General features: G+C 43.3%; 2 protein-coding genes across 17 annotated transcripts in view; one reads left to right on the top strand and one right to left on the bottom strand.

The window, feature by feature from the left end:
- cep170aa (centrosomal protein 170Aa) overlaps positions 1-15,972 on the bottom strand; it is a 189,922-nt gene extending 173,950 nt beyond the window's left edge. For all 8 annotated transcript variants that reach the window (XM_085979899.1, XM_085979915.1, XM_085979910.1 and 5 more), the window contains exon 1: positions 15,865-15,972. The gene's annotated coding sequence lies outside the window, so the exon portion shown is untranslated. The remainder of the gene's footprint in view (positions 1-15,864) is intronic.
- A 276-nt stretch (positions 15,973-16,248) lies between these two features.
- sdccag8 (SHH signaling and ciliogenesis regulator sdccag8) overlaps positions 16,249-20,799 on the top strand; it is a 414,689-nt gene continuing 410,138 nt past the window's right edge. For 3 of the 9 annotated variants that reach the window (XM_085979875.1, XM_085979888.1, XM_085979883.1), the window contains exon 1: positions 16,251-16,588. In XM_085979875.1, the coding sequence (XP_085836001.1) occupies positions 16,525-16,588 (64 nt within the window). In that variant the 5' untranslated portion in view covers positions 16,251-16,524. Of the gene's footprint in view, positions 16,589-20,799 lie in introns of all 9 variants that reach the window. The other 6 variants (XM_085979869.1, XM_085979861.1, XM_085979871.1 and 3 more) reach the window with 3 other exon arrangements.

Genomic DNA, 20,799 nt, shown 5'->3' with positions numbered 1-20,799 from the left:
AATACATACTTTGGTTCTGTCTTCACAAAGGAGGACACAAATAACCTCCCAGAGATATCGGGGAACATAGGGTCTAATGAGAGGGAGGAACTGAATGAAATCAGTATTTGTAGGGAAATGGGGTTAGAGAAATTGATGGGATTGAAGGCCAATAAATCCCCAGGGCCTGATAATCTACATCCCAGGGTACTTAAGGAAGTGGCCCTAGAAATAGTAGATGCATTGCTGGTCATCTTCCAAAATTCTATAGACTCTGGAACAGTTCCCATGGATTGGAGGGTAGCTAATGTTACCCCACTATTCAAAAAAGGTGGTAGAGAGAAAATGGGGAATTATAGACCGGTAAGCCTGACATCGGTGGTGGGGAAAATGCTAGAGTCCATTATAAAAGATGTAATAGCAGAGCACTTGGAAAACAGTGACATGATCGGACAAAGTCAACATGGATTTACAAAAGGTAAATCGTGCTTGATTAATCTACTGGAATTTTTTGAGGATGTAACTGGTAGAATAGAGAAGGGAGAACCAGTGGATGTGGTGTATTTGGACTTTCAGAAGGCTTTCGATAAGGTCCCACATAAGAGATTAGCGTGTAAAGTTACAGCACATGGGATTGGGGGCAAGGTACTGACTTGGATAGAGAACTGGTTGGCAGACAGGAAGCAAAGAGTTGGAATAAACGGGTCTTTTTCCAAGTGGCAGACAGTGACTAGTGGGGTACGGCAGGGATCGGTCCTAGGACCCCAGCTATTCACAATATATATTAATGATCTCGACGAGGGAACTAGATGTAATATCTCCAAGTTTGCAGACGACACAAAGCTGGGTGGGCGTGTGTGCTGTGAGGAGGATGCAGAGAAACTCCAGTATGATTTGGACAGGTTGGGTGATTATACTGCATCTGCCCAATGTGGATAAATGTGAGGTTATCCACTTTGATGGCAAAAACAGGAAGGCAGATTATTATCTGAACAGCAATAGATTGGGAGAAGGGGAAGTGCAACGAGACCTGGGTGTCCTTGTGCACCAGTTGCTGAAGGTAAGTATGCAGGTGCAGCAGGCGGTTAAGAAGGCAAATGGTATGTTGGCCTTCGTAGCGAGAGGGTTTGAGTACAGGAACAAGGATGTCTTGCTGCAGTTGTACAGGGCCTTGGTGAGACCACACCTTGAGTATTGTGTGCAGTTTTGGTCGCCTTATCTGAGGAAGGATGTTCTTGCCACGGAGGGAGTGCAGCGAAGATTCACCAGACTGATCCCTGGGATGGCAGGAATGACGTATGAGGAGAGATTGGGTCGATTGGGCTTATACACGCTGGAGTTTAGAAGAATGAGAGGGGATCTCACTGAAACTTATAAAAATTTAACCGATGGCGGGGGAGTCCAGAACCAGGGGTCACAGTCTAAGGAAAAGGGGTAAGCCATTTAGGACTGAGATGAGGAGGAATTTCTTCACCCAGAGAGTGGTGAACCTGTGGAATTCTCTACCACAGAAGGCAGTTGAGGCCCATTCATTAAATATATTCAAGAAGGAGTTAGATATATTTCTTAAGGCTAAAGGGATCAAGGGATATGGGGAGAAAGCAGGGACAGGGTACTGAATTTGAATGATCAGCCATGATCTCATTAAATGCTGGAACAGGCTTGAGGGGCCGAATGGCCTACTCCTGCTCCTATCTTCTATGTTTCTATGATTACCTGTGAGGTTCTATGTTTTAATTTCAACAAATGAAATTTAACATAGATAAATTACTGCACAGTGGAAGAAAAATTGGTTATGTAAGAACTCAATGAGTGGTGATAAAACAGTGAAAAATTAAGTTGAACGAGCTCGAGTGATATTGCCAAGCAGCAATCAACAAAACAAATAGAATGCTGAACTATAAAGCAAAACAGTAGAGTACAAGTTGGAGAAAGTTATGCTTAAAATACATAGTACTCTGGATAGACTCATCGAACTCTTCTGTCCGATTCCAGTTACCGGAAGACATTTAAACAACAACAACAAGTATTTATATAGCGCCTTTAACGTAGTAAAGCGTCCCAAGGCGCTTCACAGGAGTATTACAAGACAAAAAATTTGACACCGAGCCACATAAGGAGAAATTAGGGCAGATGACCAAAAGCTTGGTCAAAGAGGTAGGTTTTAAGGAGCATCTTAAAGGAGGAAAGAGAGGTAGAGAAGAGTCACAAAAGTAATACTTTGCACTAGAGGGTTGAGTTACCAGGAAATACTGGACAAATATAGGCTTTTCGGCTTTGAAAGCAGGTGTAGATATATGCTATTTTGGGGAATATTATTAGTTCATGCTGTATAGATCAGCTGGTATGGTCTGAATGGCCTTCCTCTCATGTTCTTCCCAAAAGGAGGGATGAGAGAGAAGAGGGGGGGGGAAGAATCGAAGTATCAATTTAGGTCAAATATCTCTTAGTGGGCAATTAGAACAGAATTGCCAGTAACCTCATCAGTGTATTTACTGTGGTTCCCAGTAGACAGCAGAATCACCATCTAATCAATATGGATGCTGCAACTAAAGGACTAAAGGGATTTTGTCCCACTCCACACTCAAATTAAAGAAATCCAGATTCAATAAGATGTTCCATTTTTTAATGGCCATAAGATGCTTAATATGCTTATTTAATGATAAAATAATGGCTCAGCTATCAAATTACAATAGCTTCTAAAATATTCTCCAGTACTTTGCATACGAGATGTTCCACACAATCTCCATAGCCTAAAAGCTGACATTTGTACAATTGAGAAATAAAGTAACCTGACATACAGTGAACATTTTTTGCACCCTAGTAGCAGTTATTGGTCATGCACCAAATATACTACACAAATTGTTCATTCTTCCCAATAACAAAACATTTAGCAAAACATACTTGATCCAATCACATTGCAGTGAAAACAATTCTCTGACACAGCTGCACATCCAGGATATACTCCTAAAACAGTCACACAATTAAAACAATAAAAAGTTCACGATTCAAAACATTATAAGCTTATCGATCCTTCTTCCAATTGCTCAGCTATCTCCCTCCCTCCCACACAGTACCACATTCCAGGGTCCAGACCAACTCAAGCTTGAGATCTTAACATCCAAAAAAAAGCCAATGTTGCAGATCAAGGCCTGCACATGCTGATGCACCTATCCTCCTCCCCTACCTTCATACCTTGCAGGAAATTGTACAAGCTTTGTGGAAGATAGGACTTCATTAAGTTTATTCATCATTGCACTGAATAGATTTCTTAATTATAAAAATTAACAGAAGAACGTACATGGCTAAAACAGATTTGTGAAATGCAAGAACACATTCTCCAATTCATCAAACTAGACATATATAGCTGAAATCAGCCTTGCTACATCACCCATCTCTTATCTGAATATCTAGCTGCAAACATTGTTTTCCTTTTATAGTGTCAGCTGTGGCTCAGTTGGTAGCACACACGCCTCTGAGTCAGAAGGTTGTGGGTTCAAGTCCCACTCCAGGGACTTGAGCACAAAGCTAGGCTGACACTCCAGTGCAGTGCTGAGGGAGTGCTGCACTGTCGGATGAGACGTTAAACCGAGGCTATGTCTGCTCTCTCAGGTCGACGTAAAAGATCCCACGGCACTATTTCGAAGAAGAGCAGGGGAGTTATCCCCAGTGTCCTGGCCAATATTAATCCCTCAACCAACATCACAGACAGATTATCTGGTCATTATCACATTGCTGTTTGAGAGTTTGCTGTGTGCAAATTGGCTGCCGCGTTTCCCACATTACAACAGTGACTACACTTCAAAAGTACTCCATTGGCTGTGAAGCGCTTTGAGACGTTCGGTGGTCGTGAAAGGCGCGATAGAAATGCAAGTCTTTCTTTTCTTTTTCTTTCTTTTACAAACCTGAGCTTCTTATTTTTTTAAGCAAACATCCTAAACTACAACTACTCTTCAGATAGCCCAGATGAAGAATAATTGCCCATCACAAATCATAACATTAATATTTACAATTAAATGCAAAAAATTAGTTTTCCCCAAATTAGGGCTGTAAAGATGACTTTCTTTTCCATTTCAAAGGGATCAGTTGGGCTTTGATGTTGTAAAAGAGATATCTATCCTTAAGAGTGACAATAGCAGCTTTCTGTGTTGACACCTGGTCCTGTGTTTTGAATGTGAATGATTTTGTGCTGGGTTTTCAATTACTGTAATGGAAAGATTGAGCCTCTGGCCTATATTTCAAAGCATTTAAAAGAATGTGATATTATAGCAATGCAAAATCACATATCCTGCAACATCTACCAAATGGATCTTGCTTGGGACTTTATTTATAAGCAGTTTGTTATAGGTTGATGTTTTCCAATTGCTGTCATAAGTTAAAAATGACTTGCTGGTATGCATATGTGAAAGTCATATGTGGGGAGTTCTGATTCCGCAACAAAGGTGTCTGCGTTATGTCAGAGGGCAATATCATTACCAGGATGCATGTTTTTATATTACTTAAACTGTTTTCCTTCATAGCATTTTCCACCTTCAATTGAACTGGGATAAAAGTCAACGCCTATCTGTGGTTCTTCAGTTCTTACTGAACTTCTGAAGGCTGTTCAGAGTGTCATGAGAGATCAGCTCATGTATTTCACCTGAAACTCTAGTGCATAATTGCTTTTATTTCAAGACACTGCAAGAATAAACTGAATAAGCAGTGAACTCAATCAGCCCTGGTTCTGTGGTAGTACTCTCGCCTGCAAGTGAGAAGGCGGTGGGTTCAAGCCTCACTAGAGACCTGAGCACAAAATCTAGGCTGACACTTCAGTACAGTACTGCGGGAGTGCTGCATGGTCAGAAGTCCTATCTTTCAGATGAGATATTAAACCAAGGCCATATCTGCCTTCTCAGGTGGATGCAAAAGATCCCATGGCACTATTTGAAGACATGGGCAAATTCTCCCAGTGCAATAGTTATTCCTCAACCAACATTACTGAAACAAATTATCTGATTGCTGTTTGTGGGACCTTGCTGTGTGCAAATTGGTTGCCAAATTTCCCTACAACGGTGATTACACTTCAAATGTACTTGGCAGAAATTGACAGAGAAGCACTACAAGACATCCTGAGGTCATGAAAGGAATAAAATTAAAAATTATTTCTTTATTGTATTCTCTGTGGTGTATTTAAAGATACTGCCTGTGTTTACTAGTAGATGTCTAATGTCTTAAATTCTATATATTATTTAAGTGTAAACATATTGCATTAGTTGCCCACACACATCTACTTTATAGTGTAACATCTACTGTCATTCATACTGTAATTTCCTTTGGCTCCAATTTACTGCAATCAGAGTTAATTGTTGGACCTAGGCTATATTATCTCTGCAAGGGCAGACAGCAAAAGCTGTAGATTTTAGATTGCAAGAAACACAGTCCACTTATAGAAACTGTCATCAGGGCATCTGAATGATAAAACAGTGTTTTAAAAGTCTGAATTATAACAGTGCCATACAGCTGGTTGAATCTTGTAGCTATCAGGTAAAGGGACCTTTATAATAATAACCCACTTTTAAACAAATATCTGCCATGCATGATCTTTTCACTCAGTAGTTACAATTTATGGAGGTCCTTTTTAGTCAGCACTTATAGGATATATTACCAATATGCAATAGTAATAGGAGGAGAGACTGGGCTACTGAGATTTCTAGTTCTCATGGCTGCTTGCTGCAGTTGTACAGGGCCTTGGTGAGACCACATCTTGAGTATTGTGTGCAGTTTTGGTCGCCTTATCCGAGGAAGGATGTTCTTGCCATGGAAGGAGTTCAGCAAAGATTCACCAGGCTGATACCTGGGATGGTAGGAATGACGTATGAGAAGAGATTGGGTCGATTGGGCTTATACTCGCTGGACTTTAGAAGAACGAGAGGGGATCTCATTGAAACTTTTAAAATTCTGGCAGGACTGGACAGACTAGATGCAGGGAGGATGTTCCCGATGTTCGGGGAGTCCAGAACCAGGGGTCACAGTCTAAGGATAAGGGGTAGGCCTTTTAGGACAGAGATGAGGAGGAATTTCTTCACCCAGAGAGTGGTGAACCTGTGGAATTCTCTACCACAGAAGGCAGTCGAGGCCAATACATTAAATATATTCAAGAAGGAGTTGGATATATTTCTTAAGGCTAAAGGGATCAAGGGGTATGGGGAGAAAGCAGGGACCGGGGTACTGAACTTGGATGATCAGCCATGATCGCATTGAATGGCGGAGCAGGCTCAAGGGGCTGAATGGCCTACTCCTGCTCCTATCTTCTATGTTTCTATGTTTCCAACCATCTAAATCGTTGATATAACTAAAATACCATGCAATTGAAAATATAAGTTATGTGAATAATGTAACTATTTTCAAAATTTTAACTAAAACCCGAGTTTCTGAAAGGTTTGATGACAGAATTTTGTGGGCACTTAGAATTTATTGGCTTAGGTATAGAAGTTTTCAAATGTACATTCAGTTCTAGAATACAAACATTAAATATTAAAAAACTGAAAGTGTATTATTTTAGGTGTAACCCCTGTGGATAAATGGTTTATTCAGGCTGACAGAACAGAAACTGAGATGAGGAGGAACTACTTCACTCAGAGGGTGGTAGGTCCATGGAATATGCTGCCCCAAAAAGCTGTCGAAGCTACATCATTACATAAATTTAAAACAGAAATAGATAGTTTCCTAGAAGAAAAGGGAATTAAGGGTTACGGGGAGCGGGCAGGAATTTGGACATGAGTCTAGGTTCGGATCGGTCATGGCCCTGTGGGTAGCGGAGCGTGCCCAGGGGCCGTGTAGCCTGATCCTGCTCCTGTTTCGTGTGTCTAATTCTGTTAGATTCAGGAGATAGTCCTGTCATAGTGGATTGGCGGTTAGGATCAGATCAGCCATGATCTTATTGAATGGCGGAGCAGGCTCGAGGGGCCGATTGGCCTACTCCTGCTCCTATTTCTTATGTTCTTATTAAAATCAAACATTACATTAGTATTTAGCTGTGTATTAAATTTACAAGATAGACACAAAAGTATCTACAGGCACTGATTGGTAAACAATTTTTCTCTCCCTTTCCACCATCTAAATTAAAATTTTCCTTCAAACTGAGAAAAATTACTAAACTTCTTTACTTTTTTTTCATCTATGCTGCCACTACCAATGATGTATCAGATTGGTAGCAATCAAAATCTTGCAGTGGTACCAATTCAAACACAATACTGTGCTCAGAGGAAATGGTTTGCTTATGGATGAACTACAGAAGTTGTTCATCCCAGTTTGGCATAAAAATAAAACAAAAGGTGACTCAACTGTGGCTAACAAGGGAAATTAGGGATAGCATAAGATCCAAGGAGAGGACATACAAATTGGCCCAAAAAAGCAATAATCCTGAGGATTGGGAGCAGTTTAGGATTCAACAAAGGAGGACAAAGGGATTAATTAAGAAGGGGAAAATAGAATATGAGAGTAAGCTTTCAGGGAACATAAAAACTGACTGTAAAAGCTTTTATAGATATGTAAAGAGGAAAAGATTGGTGAAGTCAAGCGTAGGTCCCTTGCAGTCAGAATCGGGGGAATTTATAATGGGGAGCAAAGAAATGGCAGACCAACTAAATACATATTTTGGTTCTGTCTTCACAAAGGAGGACATAAATAACCTCCCAGAAATACCGCAGAACATAGGGTCTGATGAAAGGGTGGAACTGAAAGATATCAGTATTTGTAGGGAAATGGTGTTAGGAAAATTGATGGGACTGAAGGCCGATAAATCCCCAGGGCCTGATAATCTACATCCCAGGGTACTTAAGGAAGTGGCCCTAGAAATAGTAGATGCATTGCTGGTCATCTTCCAGAACTCAATAGACTCTGGAACAGTACCCATGGATTGGAGGGTAGCTAATGTTACCCCACTATTCAAAAAAGGTGGCAGAGAAAAAGCGGGGAAGCCTGACATTGGTAGTGGGGAAAATGCTAGAGTCCATTATAAAAGATGTAATAGCAGAGCACTTGGAAAGCAGTGACAGGATCGGACAAAGTCAACATGGATTTACAAAAGGTAAATCATGCTCGACTAATCTACTGGAATTTTTTGAGGATGTAACTGGTAAAATAGATAAGGGAGAACCAGTGGATGTGGTGTATTTGGACTTTCAGAAGGCTTTCGATAAGGTCCCGCATAAGAGGTTAGCGTGCAAAATTAAGGCACATGGGATTGGGGGCAAGGTATTGACTTGGATAGAGAACTGGTTGGCGGACAGAAAGCAAAGAGTTAGAATAAACGGGTCATTTTCCGAGTGGCAGGCAGTGACTAGTGGGGTACGGCAAGGATCGGTCCTAGGACCCCAGCTGTTCACAATATATATTAATGATCTGGACGAGGGAATTGGATGTAATATCTCCAAATTTGCAGACGACACAAAACTGGGTGGGAGGGTATGCTGTGAGGAGGATGTCATGAAACTCCAGTACGATTTGGACAGAAACATGGCAAATGCACTATAATGTGGATAAATGTGAGGTTATCCACTTTGGTGGCAAAAACAGGAAGGCAGATTATTATTTGAATGGCAATAGATTGGGAGAAGGGGAAGTGCAAAGAGACCTGGGTGTTATTGTGCACCAGTCGCTGAAGGTAAGCATGCAGGTGCAGCAGGCGGTTAAGAAGGCAAATGGTATGTTGGCCTTCGTAGCAAGAGGGTTCGAGTACAAGAACAAGGATGTCTTGCTGCAGTTGTACAGGGCCTTGGTGAGACCACACCTTGAGTATTGTGTGCAGTTTTGGTCACCTTACCTGAGGAAGGACGTTCTTGCCATGGAGGGAGTGCAGCGAAGATTCACCAGGCTGATACCTGGGATGGCAGGAATGACGTACGAGGAGAGATTGTGTCAATTGGGCTTATACTCACTGGAGTTTAGAAGGTTGAGAGGGGATCTCATCGAAACCTATAAAATTCTGTCAGGTCTGGACAGACTAGATGCAGGAAGGATGTTTCTGATGGCCGGGGAGTCCAGAACCAGGGGTCATAGTCTAAGGATAAGGGGTAAGCCATTTAGGACTGAAATGAGGAGGAATTTCTTCACCCAGAGAGTGGTGAACCTGTGGAATTCTCTGCCACAGAGGGCGGTGGAGGCCAGTTCATTAAATATATTCAAGAAAGAGTTGGATATATTTCTTGAGGCTAAAGGGATCAAGGGATATGGGGAGAAGGCAGGGACAGGGTGCTGAATTTGGATGATCAGCCATGATCTCATTGAATGGCAGAGCAGGCACGAAGGGCCGAATGGCCTACTCCTGCTCCTATCTTCTATGTTTCTATAATCTATGGAAAGTATAATTTTTCAAACCTCTATGCAATCTAGATCCTTGTTTACTAAGTATTCTACCGATTAATGGAATGCACCATGTTAACAAAAATGGTATAATTTCCTAATTAAATATGAATTCGTGATATTGTACACCAATCAACTACTATGATGTTGAATGAAATCCTGCTCATTCAGAATCTTAATTAAGCTGTCTGGGCAATACATATGTCATCAGTCTAGTTAACAGACAAAAATAATACATGGTCATTTACTTTTTTTTTTGGAATAAAACTTTTCCCACATGAATTATAAAACGATAGGCTCCTACAGGCAAGGAGTATATTGGAAACAGTCTTCCACAATTCACTCCCTAACAACTGTAGCATCAACAAAAGTCTGGAATAAGTCTACATGTCGCTCTGAGCAAGGGGCCTTTAAAATCAGTTATTACCACTAATAAATCCCCATTTTTTTGGGTGGTGAATGAGTAAAAACTGATTTCCTACCAAGTTTGAGAAAAAAAATCCCCAAATTATCCATTGTTTTCTGACCAAAAATCATGTCTGCAGGATGTTCGAATAGATGTTTAAGAGTCTTGATAATGACTACAGCTATGTTAATAAAATGGATACACTGCATACAGCTTCAGTTCATTCACCACTGAAATCCTTATCCATGCCTTTTGTCTTACTACAGTTATACAGGGCCTTGGTGAGAGCACACCTGGAGTATTGTGTGCAGTTTTGGTCTCCTTACCCAAGAAAGGATATACTTGCCATAGAGGGAGTGCAGCGAAGATTCACCAGACTGGTTCCTGGGATGGCAGGACTGTCGTATGAGGAGAGATTGGGTCGACTAGGCCTGTATTCACTAGAGTTTAGAAGAATGAGAGGGGATTTCATTGAAACGTATAAAATTCTGACAGGGCTAGACAGACTGGATGCAGGGAGGATGTTTCCCCTGGCTGGGGGGGGTCTAGAACAAGGGGTCACAGTCTCATGATACAGGGTAGGACATTTAGGACTGAGATGAGGAGAAATTTCTTCACTCAGAGGGTGGTGAACCTGTGGAATTCTCTACCCCAGAGGGCTATGTTAAGAAGGAGATAGATAGATTTCTCGACACAAAAGGCATCAAGGGGTATGGGGAGAGAGTGGGAATATGGTATTGAGGTAGAGGATCAGCCATGATCATATTGAATGGCGGAGCAGGCTCGAAGGGCCTACTCCTGCTCCTATTTTTCTATGTTTTACCTCCTTGACAATTTTAATGTTCTCCTGGCGGGCTTCACATCCTCCACCCTTCTTAAACTTCAGCTCAGCCAAAACTCTGTTCCTCACAATCTATCTGTGAACCATGCTGGGGCTAGAGTCCCGGCGAATCGAATAACTAGGACTATAGAGAGGGCTTTAAACTAAATGGTGGGGAGGAGGATCCAGGTGAGCGGGAATTAAAAAAATCGATGAGAATTGAGAAAGCAATAGAGCAGGATAGAGAGGGGGGAAATAATAACCAGAGTGTGACGGGAAGGGACAGAATGTTTAAAAAAATAAGAGTGCAACAGAAAATGGGGCCAAAACAAGGAGAAATGGTAAAAAGACAAAGTTAAAAGCTCTATATCTGAATGCACGCAGCATTCGTAACAAGATAGATGAGTTGACGGCACAAATAGATACAAATGAGTTTGATCTGATCGTCATTACAGACGTGGTTGCAAGGTGACCAGGGCTGGGAACTGAATATTCCAGGGAATTTGACGATTCAGAAGGATAGACAGAAAGGAAAGGGAGGTGGGGTGGCTTTGTTGGTGAAGGATGGGATCAGCAAAGTGGTGAGAATTGATATTGGCTCAGAAGATCAAGATGTAGAATCGGTTTGGCTGGAGATTAAAAATAATAAGGGGAAAATGTCTCTGGTGGGCATAGTCTACAGGCCCCCAAACAGTAGCAATACAGTTGGCCAGAGTATAAACCAACAAATAATGGAGGCCTGTAAAAAAAGGTACGGTAATAAGCATGGGTGATTTTAATCTCCATATTGATTGGACAAATCAAATTGGCCATGGTAGCCTTGAGGAGGAGTTCATAGAGTGCATCCGAGATGGTTTCCTAGAACAGTATGTAATGGAACCAATCAGGGAGCAGGCTATCTTGGATCTGGTACTGTGTAATGAGATAGAATTAATAAATGATCTCATGGTAAAGGATTCTCTAGGAAAGAGTGATCATAGCATGGTTGAATTTCAAATTCAGTTGGAGGGTGAGAAAGTAGTATCTCAAACCAGTGTCCTGATCTTAAACAAAGGCAATTACAATGGCATGAGGGCAGAACTGGCTAAAGTGGACTAGAAATATAAATTAAAGGGTAAGACAGTTGAAATGCAGTGGTGGATATTTAAGGAGATATTTCATAACTCTCAACAAAAATATATTCCAGTGAGAAAGAAAGATTTTAAGAGAAGGGAGCACCATCTGTGGCTAACTAGGTAAGTAAAGGATGGTATCAAATTGAAAATGAAGGCATACAATGTTGCCAAGATTGGTGGAAGACCAGAGGATTGGGAAATTTTAAAAACCAGCAAAGGATGACTAAAAAAAGAGAAGATGAATTATCAGAGTAAACTGGCAAGAAATATTAAAACAGATAGTAAGAGCTTCTACAGGTATATAAAAAGGAAGAGAGTAGCTAAAGTAAATGTTGGTCCCTTAGAGGATGAGAATGGGGAACAGGAAAATGGCAAAGACTCTGAACAAATATTTTGTATCTGTCTTCACGGTAGAAGACACCAACAACTTCCCAATAATGAATAATCAAGGGGCCACAGGGAGGGGGGAACTAAAGACAATCACTATCACTAAGGAAATAGTACTTGGTAAAATAATGGGACTAACAGATGACAAGTCCCCTGGACCAGATGGCCTCCATCCCAAGGTCTTAAAAGAAGTGGCTGCAGATAGTGGATGCATTGGTTGCAATATACCAAAATTCCCTGGACTCTGGAGAGGTCACAGCAGATTGGAAAACCGCTAATGTAACACCCCTATTTAAGAAAGGAGGGAGACAGAAAGCAGGAAACTATAGACCAGTTAGCCTAATATCTGTCATTGGGAAAATGCTGGAGTCCTTCATTAAGGAAGCAGTAGCAGGGCATTTGGAAAATCATAATGCAGTCAAGCAGCGTCAGCATGGTTTTATGAAAGGGAAATCATGTTTAACAAGTTTGCTGGAGTTCTTTGAGGATGTAAATAGCAGGGTGGATAAGGGTAAGCCAGTGGATGTGGTGTATTTGGATTTCCAGAAGACATTCGATAAGGTGCCACATAAAAGGTTACTGGATAAGATAAGAGCTCACAGAGTTAGGGGTAATATATTAGCATGGATAGAGAATTGGCTAACTAACAGAAAGCAGAGTCGGGATAAATGGGTAATTTTCCGGTTGGCAAATGGTAACTAGTGGGGTGCCACAGTGCTGGGGCCTCAACTATTTATAATCTACATTAATGACTTGGATGAAGGGACCGAGTGTAATGTAGCCAAGTTTTGCGGATGATACAAAGATGGGTGGGAAAGCAAGTTGTGCAGAGGACTCAAAGAATCTGCAAAGCAATATAGACAGGCTAAGTGAGTGGGCAAACATTTGGCAGATGGAGTATAATGTGGCAAAGTGCGAGGTTATACACTTTGGAAGGAAAAATAAAAAAGCAAATTAATTATTTAAATGGAGATTACAAAATGCTACAGTTCAGAGGGACCTGGGGTTCCTTGTGCATGAAACACAAAAGGTTAGCATGCAGGTACAGCAAGTAATCAAAAAGGCAAATGGAATCTTGGCCTTTATTTCAAAGGGATTGGAGTATAAAAGCAGGGAAGTCCTGCTACAATTGAACAGAGTATTGGTGAGACCACACCTGGAGTACTGTGTACAGTTTTGGTCTCCTTATTTAAGGGAGGATATACTTGCATTGGAGGCAGTTCAGAGGCGATTCACTAGGTTAATTCCAGAGATGAGGGGGTTGACTTATGAGGAAAGGTTGAGCAGGCTGGGCCTATACTCATTGGAATTTAGAAAAATGAGAGGTGATCTTATTGAAACATAAGATACTGAGGGAGCTCAACCAGGTAGATGCAGAGAGGATGTTTCCCCTCGTGGGGAAATCTAGAACTCGGGGGCACAGTTTCAGAATAAAGGGTCGCCCTTTTAGAACTGAGATCGAGGAAGAATTTCTTCTCTCAGAGGGTCATAAATCTGTGGAATTCTCTGCCCCAGAGAGCTGTGGAGGCTGGGTCATTAAATACATTTAAGTCAGAGATAGACAGAATTTTGCAAAATAAGAGCGTGAAGGGTTATGGGGAGCAGGCAAGGAAGTGGCTTTGAGCCCAAGATCAGCCATGATCTTATTGAATGGCGGAGCAGGCTCAAGGGTCCAAGTGGCCTATTCCTGTTCCTATTTCCTGGTCCCCCAACGCCTCCAATTTAAATTTTTCACTCTCTTGTTTCTCATCCCTTCTTTCTGCTGATTCTGGCCTTTTGTGCATCCTCCTTCACCTGGTTTTTGATGTTAAAAATAAAAACTGAAAACAAAATTAAAAACCTAGGCAACAATACAGACTTAAAATGTTTTTACTTTGAGATAAGGATTAATTAAATGTATTATGAGTACAAATCAGGGGAAAAGAGCAAGAAAAAAAATAAATGGCACTAGATCTCATTCCACAATGCACAAGACATTAATCGTGTGCAATACTGTCTAGTTTATGGGAGTGCCCAAGCTTTTCATCTTCTTGGGCCACATAGGTGCATACAGCAAGAATCTGGAGTTCTATATAGCAAGTTTCAATTCGTGTTACTTTTAATTTGTATATATTTCAAGTTGTTGATACAAACAGATCTTGGTGTTTTGATTTAGGATTTAACAGCCTTTTCTAAACCCCCAGATTCACAAAATTCAAACAGGAAAAACCAGCAAGTGAGATTCAGCTGCTTGGGCTTCATTGGCTGGATTGCCAGAGCTCAGGGCACATGTGGCCCAACACACAGTTTTGGTCACCCCGAGTCCATGCTTGTTTTTCATTGCCATATCCAATGAACGGTTGTTCCATCCAACTACTTTCGCTCCAGACGGAAGTCTTCAGTAATCTTCCAGTTAATTTTTTTCACAAAAAAAATCCAACACTAAAATAATCTACTCTAATTTCTCTTCCATTTTATGATGACTAACAGTTTTTTCTTGCCTCTTCCTTTTATAAAACCTACACAATAATCCATTGTTTAACTGTCAAAAATACTGAAAATATATCTGACTGAAGTGAATTAAGCCCAACATCCTTGAGAAGTGGCTCGAGAGAAGAGACACAGGAAAGGAACACATTGCTGAAGTGAAAGCCAAAAAGGAAACGCTCCAGCCAGTTTCATGTGACCCTACTCCTTAGCGGGAAAGGGAATGTACAGGAAGGGGAAACATTTCCTGTGAAACGTTTCTAAAGAATGTTTTACAAGAATGTATGTACGCTGTCCTAATTCAGTGCATTTTTAAAGGGCAATCATTCAATACAATCTAATAACGACAGTTCGGTGTTTCAAAATGGTAAGTTGTGGAAAAATCTGTGCCATAAGATTTGACATGCCCCTACTATTGCTGGCAGTCTGCCAGAAATGTGCTAATAGTCGCTACCAACAATGCTAGCTGCTATCACTGCACTACTGTATTTTGTCGAGCAATCTGAATGGGTTCGGTTAAAGGATAACTGATTCGAATTTAAAACTCACATCTGTTATCTATAAAAATTCCCGTTTAAAAAAAAATCAAATATCGCTAACGGTCGCCAAAAAAAACATTGATGCAGATCTTCAGATGGAATTCAGTGGTATAACCCAAAGCTCCTTTTGTTAGGAACAAAATGCAATGCAATGATAATTTACCGGGTCTATGCTGTTCATTTGGATCTCCTGATATGTATATCAGGCAACTACGCAAATTTGCAAAATCTTTTATTAAAAAATTTAATGACTGTGAAATTAAAAGGGGGGGGGGTGCAAAAAAAAAATCAAACCTCGACCTAACTTGTATACTACATCCATATAGATTCACTGCACCAACGTGATCAACACATACATAGCTTACAAAAAGAATGATATATTGGGGGCGAAAGTAGGTAGCAGTTCTACCATTAATTAATAAAAATAAGTCTGTGCCTTTTAGTAACGGATTGCCATTTGAACCTCAAGCGCCTTTTCCCTTTCCTTTCTACCATCCCCTCCCCGCCGTTTCATCGGGAAGTGGGGGGAATGCATACGTCGAGCATCAAAATATAATTTTAAAAATATATATATTTTTTAAATACCAATCCTCCCCCTCAGTCAACGAACCGCGACCTGTCAGCAGTGAGTGCGGGGCCGCCGCTTCCAAAGTCAGCCAGCCAGTCACCCCCCTCCCCCGACCGGCATTTTATACACAATCGACAACCGTTAGAACCGCTATTTCATTTCCAATTGTACAACCCGCTCCAAATGGGCCCTGCCCAGCCTTTTGCTTTATGATGTCTGTAAAATCTGTGAGGCAGACTCACCCTAGCAATGCAGCCGCCCTGCTCAGGCTCTAACAAACATCAGCAGCCTTCCTGTTGCTCGGCAATAACGTTATTATTCCACATAGCGGCGGCACCAGCCGAATGAGGGAGGGGGGGTTGGTTAACGCATGCGCGCGGCGAGAGGGAGGCGGGTGCCACAGAGAGACGGACAGCCGTTGTCAGTGGGCGTGACCCCCGCTCCTGATTGACGCTCCGCCCGACCAATGACCAATGCCGACATGACGTCACGGCGCCAACGGCACTGGTCGGCAGGAGTGGGCGGGAATGAGAAAACGACGTCGACCGGGGCGAGGGCAAATGCGCAGGCGCCGCCTTCGCAAGCGTTCCTGGGAGTTGTATTTCTCTCACCGGCGGTCGCGACTTCCTCAAAAGCACGGAGCCCCCGCACGCTGAACTACGACTCCCAGCGTCCATCGTGGTGGCTCCTCCGCCGACTGAGCCTGATGTCTCTATGGTGAAGGAAGCCGAAAGTTTAATTTGAAATCGGTGCTGATTGGTCCAGGGGCGGCGTCCTGTCAGCGGCGCTGGAGTTTAACCAAAAGCCGCACGGAGCGTTTCGGATTATTTTCCCCTTTTACTGTAAACATTGTTCTTTTGGCCGAAAAGTGTTTTCAACCTTTCGCTGTCTAATTAGACCACATGGAGGCCTCCTGTGACTCCGACATCGAGGAGGAATTGGATACGTTTCTGAAAGGCTTAAGAGGTGAGTGACTTGATGGGGAAGGCTCGTCTGCAAAAGACAGCTGTCGGTTAAAGGCTTAGCTAGCAAGGCCGAGGTCAGTCTCCAAAGAGTGTGGTGAACATCTCTACTTGCTGACAAGTTACACATTGAATTATTGGGATCTACCCAGGAATGTTTTATCCATAAAGCTCTCCCACCCATATTCACAGCCACCCGTTTGATCTTGCCATCCTCTGTGGCCTCTCACCCTCAAGAGAAGCTTTTTTCAGATACTGAGCTAAACACTGCCGAAAACCTAGAGGAGTATAAAAAAACCAACAGTGAGTGGTGTGTTAAAAGCGCTGTGTTTATAAAATAAACATTTTGGCACTTTTCCATTTGTTTACAAATATGTAGCAGGAGAAAACCCAATAAAGGTTTGTCAACCACTTTCAGCACTCCTTTCAGATTCGCCATCATGTACACAGTATGGGCAGCACGGTGGCATAGTGGTTAGCACTGTTGCCTCAGCGCCAGGGACCCGGGTTCGAATCCAGCCTCGGGCGACTGTCTGTGTGGAGTTTGCACATTCTCCCCGTGTTTGCGTGGGTTTACTCCGGGTGCTCCGGTTTCCTCCCACAGTCCAAAGATGTGCGGGTTAGGTTGATTGGCTATGATAAATTGACCCTTAGTGTTGGGGGGATTAAATACGTGGGGTTACGGGGATAGGGTGGGATATGTGTTGGTGTAGGGGTTACGGGGATCAGGTGGGATATGTGTCGGTGCAGGCTCGATGGGCCGAAATGGCCTCTATCTGCACTGTGTGGTTTCTGTGATTTCTGTGATAATGTGGATTGTGTCATTGCAGAGAAAAATGTATCAAGTTGTTTTCATTTGAGCTGGGTTATTTTATAGTGAAGAAAAAGTAAAAATGTTCATTTTGAAACTTAGAACAACTTGCATATATGGCACCAGAACTAACCACCTACCAAACCATTGGCATCTACCCAGGAATGTTTTATCCATAAGCAGCTCTCCCACCCATATTCACAGCCACCCTTTTGATCTTGCCATCCTCTGTGGCCTCTCTTGTGTCTCTCACTGCCAAGGGAAGCTTATTTCAGATGCTGAGCTAAATACTGCAGAAAGCCCAGAGGAGTACAGAAAGTGCAGGAGTGAAATTAAAAAGAAAATTAGGAAAGCAAAGAGAGGGCATGAAAAAGTATTGGCCTTTATTACAAGAGGATTTGAATACAAGAGTAAAGACATCTTACTGCAATTATGTGGGCCCTGGTGAGAACACACCTGGAGTATTGTGTACAGTTTTGGTCTCCTTACCTAAGGAAGGATATACTTGCCATAGAGTGAATGCAACAAAGGTTCACCAGACTGGTTCCTGGGATGGAGGGATTGTCCTGTGAGAAGAGATTGAGTAGACTAGGCCTATATTCTCTAGAGTTTCGAAGAATGAGAGGCGAACTCATTGAAACATACAAAATTCTTACAGGGCTTGACAGGGTAGATGCAGGGAGGATGTTTCCACTGGCTGGGGAATCTAGAACCAGGGGTCACAGTCTCAGGATAAGGGGTCAGCCATTTAAGACTGAGATGAGGAGAAATTTCTTCACTCAGAGGGTGGTGAATCTTTGGAATTCTCTACCCCAGAGGGCTGTAGAGGATCAGTCGTTGAGTATATTCAAGACAGAGATCGATAGATTTTTGGATAATAAGGGAATCAAGGGGTATGGGGATAGTGCAGGAAAGTGGAGATGAGGTAGAAGATCAGCCATGATCTTATTGAATGGCGGAGCAGACTCAAAGGGCCAAATGGCCTACTCCTGCTCCTATTTCTTATGTTCTTATGTAATAGCAAGGAAAACCCAAAGATGTTTTATAATTACATAAAGAGCAAGAGAATAACTAAAGAAAGAGTGGGGCCTATTAGAGACCAAAAAGATAACCTGTGTGTGGAGGCAGAAGATATGGGTATGGTTCTTGATGAACACTTTGCGCCTGTCTTCACAAGAGAGAGGGACGGTGCAGACATTGTAGTTAAGGAGGAGGAGTGTGAAATATTAGATGAGATAAACATAGTAAGAGAGGCAGTATTAAGGGGTTTAACATCTTTGAAAGTAGATAAATCACCAAATCAGAAGATATGTATCCCAGGCTGTTAGGAGAAGCAAGGGAGTAAATAGCAAAGGCTCTGACCCATCATTTTTCAATCCTCTCTGGCTACATGTGTGGTGCCAGAAGACTGGAGGACTGCTAACATTGTACCGTTGTTTAAAAAGGGAGAAAGGGATAGACCGAGTAATTACAGGCCAGTCAGCCTAACCTCGGTGGTGGGAAAATTATTGGAAAAAATTCTGAGGGACAGGGTAAATCTTCATTTCATTTAGAAAGACATGGATTAATCAGGGACAGTCAGCATGGATTTGTTAAGGGAAGGTCATGTCTGACTAACTTGATTGAATTTTTTGAGGAGGTAACAAGGAGGGTTGTTGAGTGTAATGTGTTTGATGTAGTCTACATGGATTTTAGCAAGGCTTTTGACATGGTCCCACATGGCAGACTGGTCAGAAAAGTAAAAGCCCATGGGAGTCAAGGGAAAGTGGCAGGTTGGATCCATAATTGGCTCAGTGGCAGGAAACAAAGGGTAATGGTCGACTGGTGTTTTTGTGACTGGAAGGCTGTTTCCAGTGGGGTTCCACAGGGCTCAGTACAGGAAACTCTTTGGTATCCGGCACCTATGGGACCGGGATGGTGCCAGTTGATTAAAAATTCCGGGTAACGGAGATGTATACCTACCAAGGTACGAGAGTCCCGTTACACAGCCACAGGAGCCCCGGTTACACGGCCCCTTGTGCAGGAGCCCGAGTTACACGGCACTTGTGCAGGAGTCCTGGTTACACGGCACTTGTGCAGGAGTCCTGGTTACACGGCCACAGATCCAGGAGTCCCGGTTACACGGCCACAGATCCAGGAGTCCTTGTTACATGGCCACAGGTGCAGGAACCCCGGTTACATGGCCACTTGTGCAGGTGTCCCGGTTGCACAGCCACAGATCCAGGAGTCCCGGCCACAGATCCAGTAGTCCCGGTTGCACGGCCACAGATCCCGGAGTCCCTGTTGCACGGCCACAGATCCCGGAGTCCCTGTTGCACGGCCACAGATCCCGGAGTCCCTGTTGCACGGCCACAGATCCCGGAGTCCCTGTTGCACGGCCACAGACCCCGGAGTCCCTGTTGCACGGCCACAGACCCCGGAGTCCCTGTTGCACGGCCACAGACCCCGGAGTCCCTGTTGCACGGCCACAGATCCCGGAGTCCCTGTTGCACGGCCACAGATCCCGGAGTCCCTGTTGCACGGCCACAGATCCCGGAGTCCCTGTTGCACGGCCACAGATCCCGGAGTCCCTGTTGCACGGCCACAGATCCCGGAGTCCCTGTTGCACGGCCACAGATCCCGGAGTCCCTGTTGCACGGCCACAGATCCCGGAGTCCCTGTTGCACGGCCACAGATCCCGGAGTCCCTGTTGCACGGCCACAGATCCCGGAGTCCCTGTTGCACGGCCACAGATCCCGGAGTCCCTGTTGCACGGCCACAGATCCCGGAGTCCCTGTTGCACGGCCACAGATCCCGGAGTCCCTGGTTACACGGCCACAGATCCAGGAATCCCAGTTACACGGCCACTTGTGCAGGAATCCCAGTTACACGGCCACAGATCCAGGAGTCCCAGTTACACGGCCACTTGTGCAGGAATCCCAGTTACACGGCCACAGATCCCGGAGTCCCTGTTGCACGGCCACAGATCCCGGAGTCCCTGGTTACACGGCCACAGATCCAGGAATCCCAGTTACACGGCCACTTGTGCAGGAATCCCAGTTACACGGCCACAGATCCAGGAGTCCCAGTTACACGGCCACTTGTGCAGGAATCCCAGTTACACGGCCACAGATCCAGGAGTCCCTGTTACACAGCCACAGATCCAGGAACCCCGGTTACATGGCCACTAATATACAGTAAAACTTAACCTGAACCTACTCCTGAATTTTGCCGGTTAATAGAGAATTCTGGATATTTAGGTGCCGTTTAAACGGGAGTTTCCTGTACTCGGTCCCTTGCTTTTTGTGGTATACATCAATGATTTAGACTTGAATGTGGGGGACATGATTAAGAAGTTTGCAGATGATACAAAAATTGGCCGTGTGGCTGATAGTGAGGAAGAAGCTGTAGACTGCAGGAAGATA

This window comes from Somniosus microcephalus, chromosome 3, assembly GCF_052327205.1.
Source record: "Somniosus microcephalus isolate GS21.2 chromosome 3, FLI_Smic_1.0, whole genome shotgun sequence".
In the NCBI taxonomy this organism is placed as follows: Eukaryota; Metazoa; Chordata; class Chondrichthyes; order Squaliformes; family Somniosidae; genus Somniosus; species Somniosus microcephalus.
This window is presented reverse-complemented; position numbering and strand designations above follow the sequence as displayed.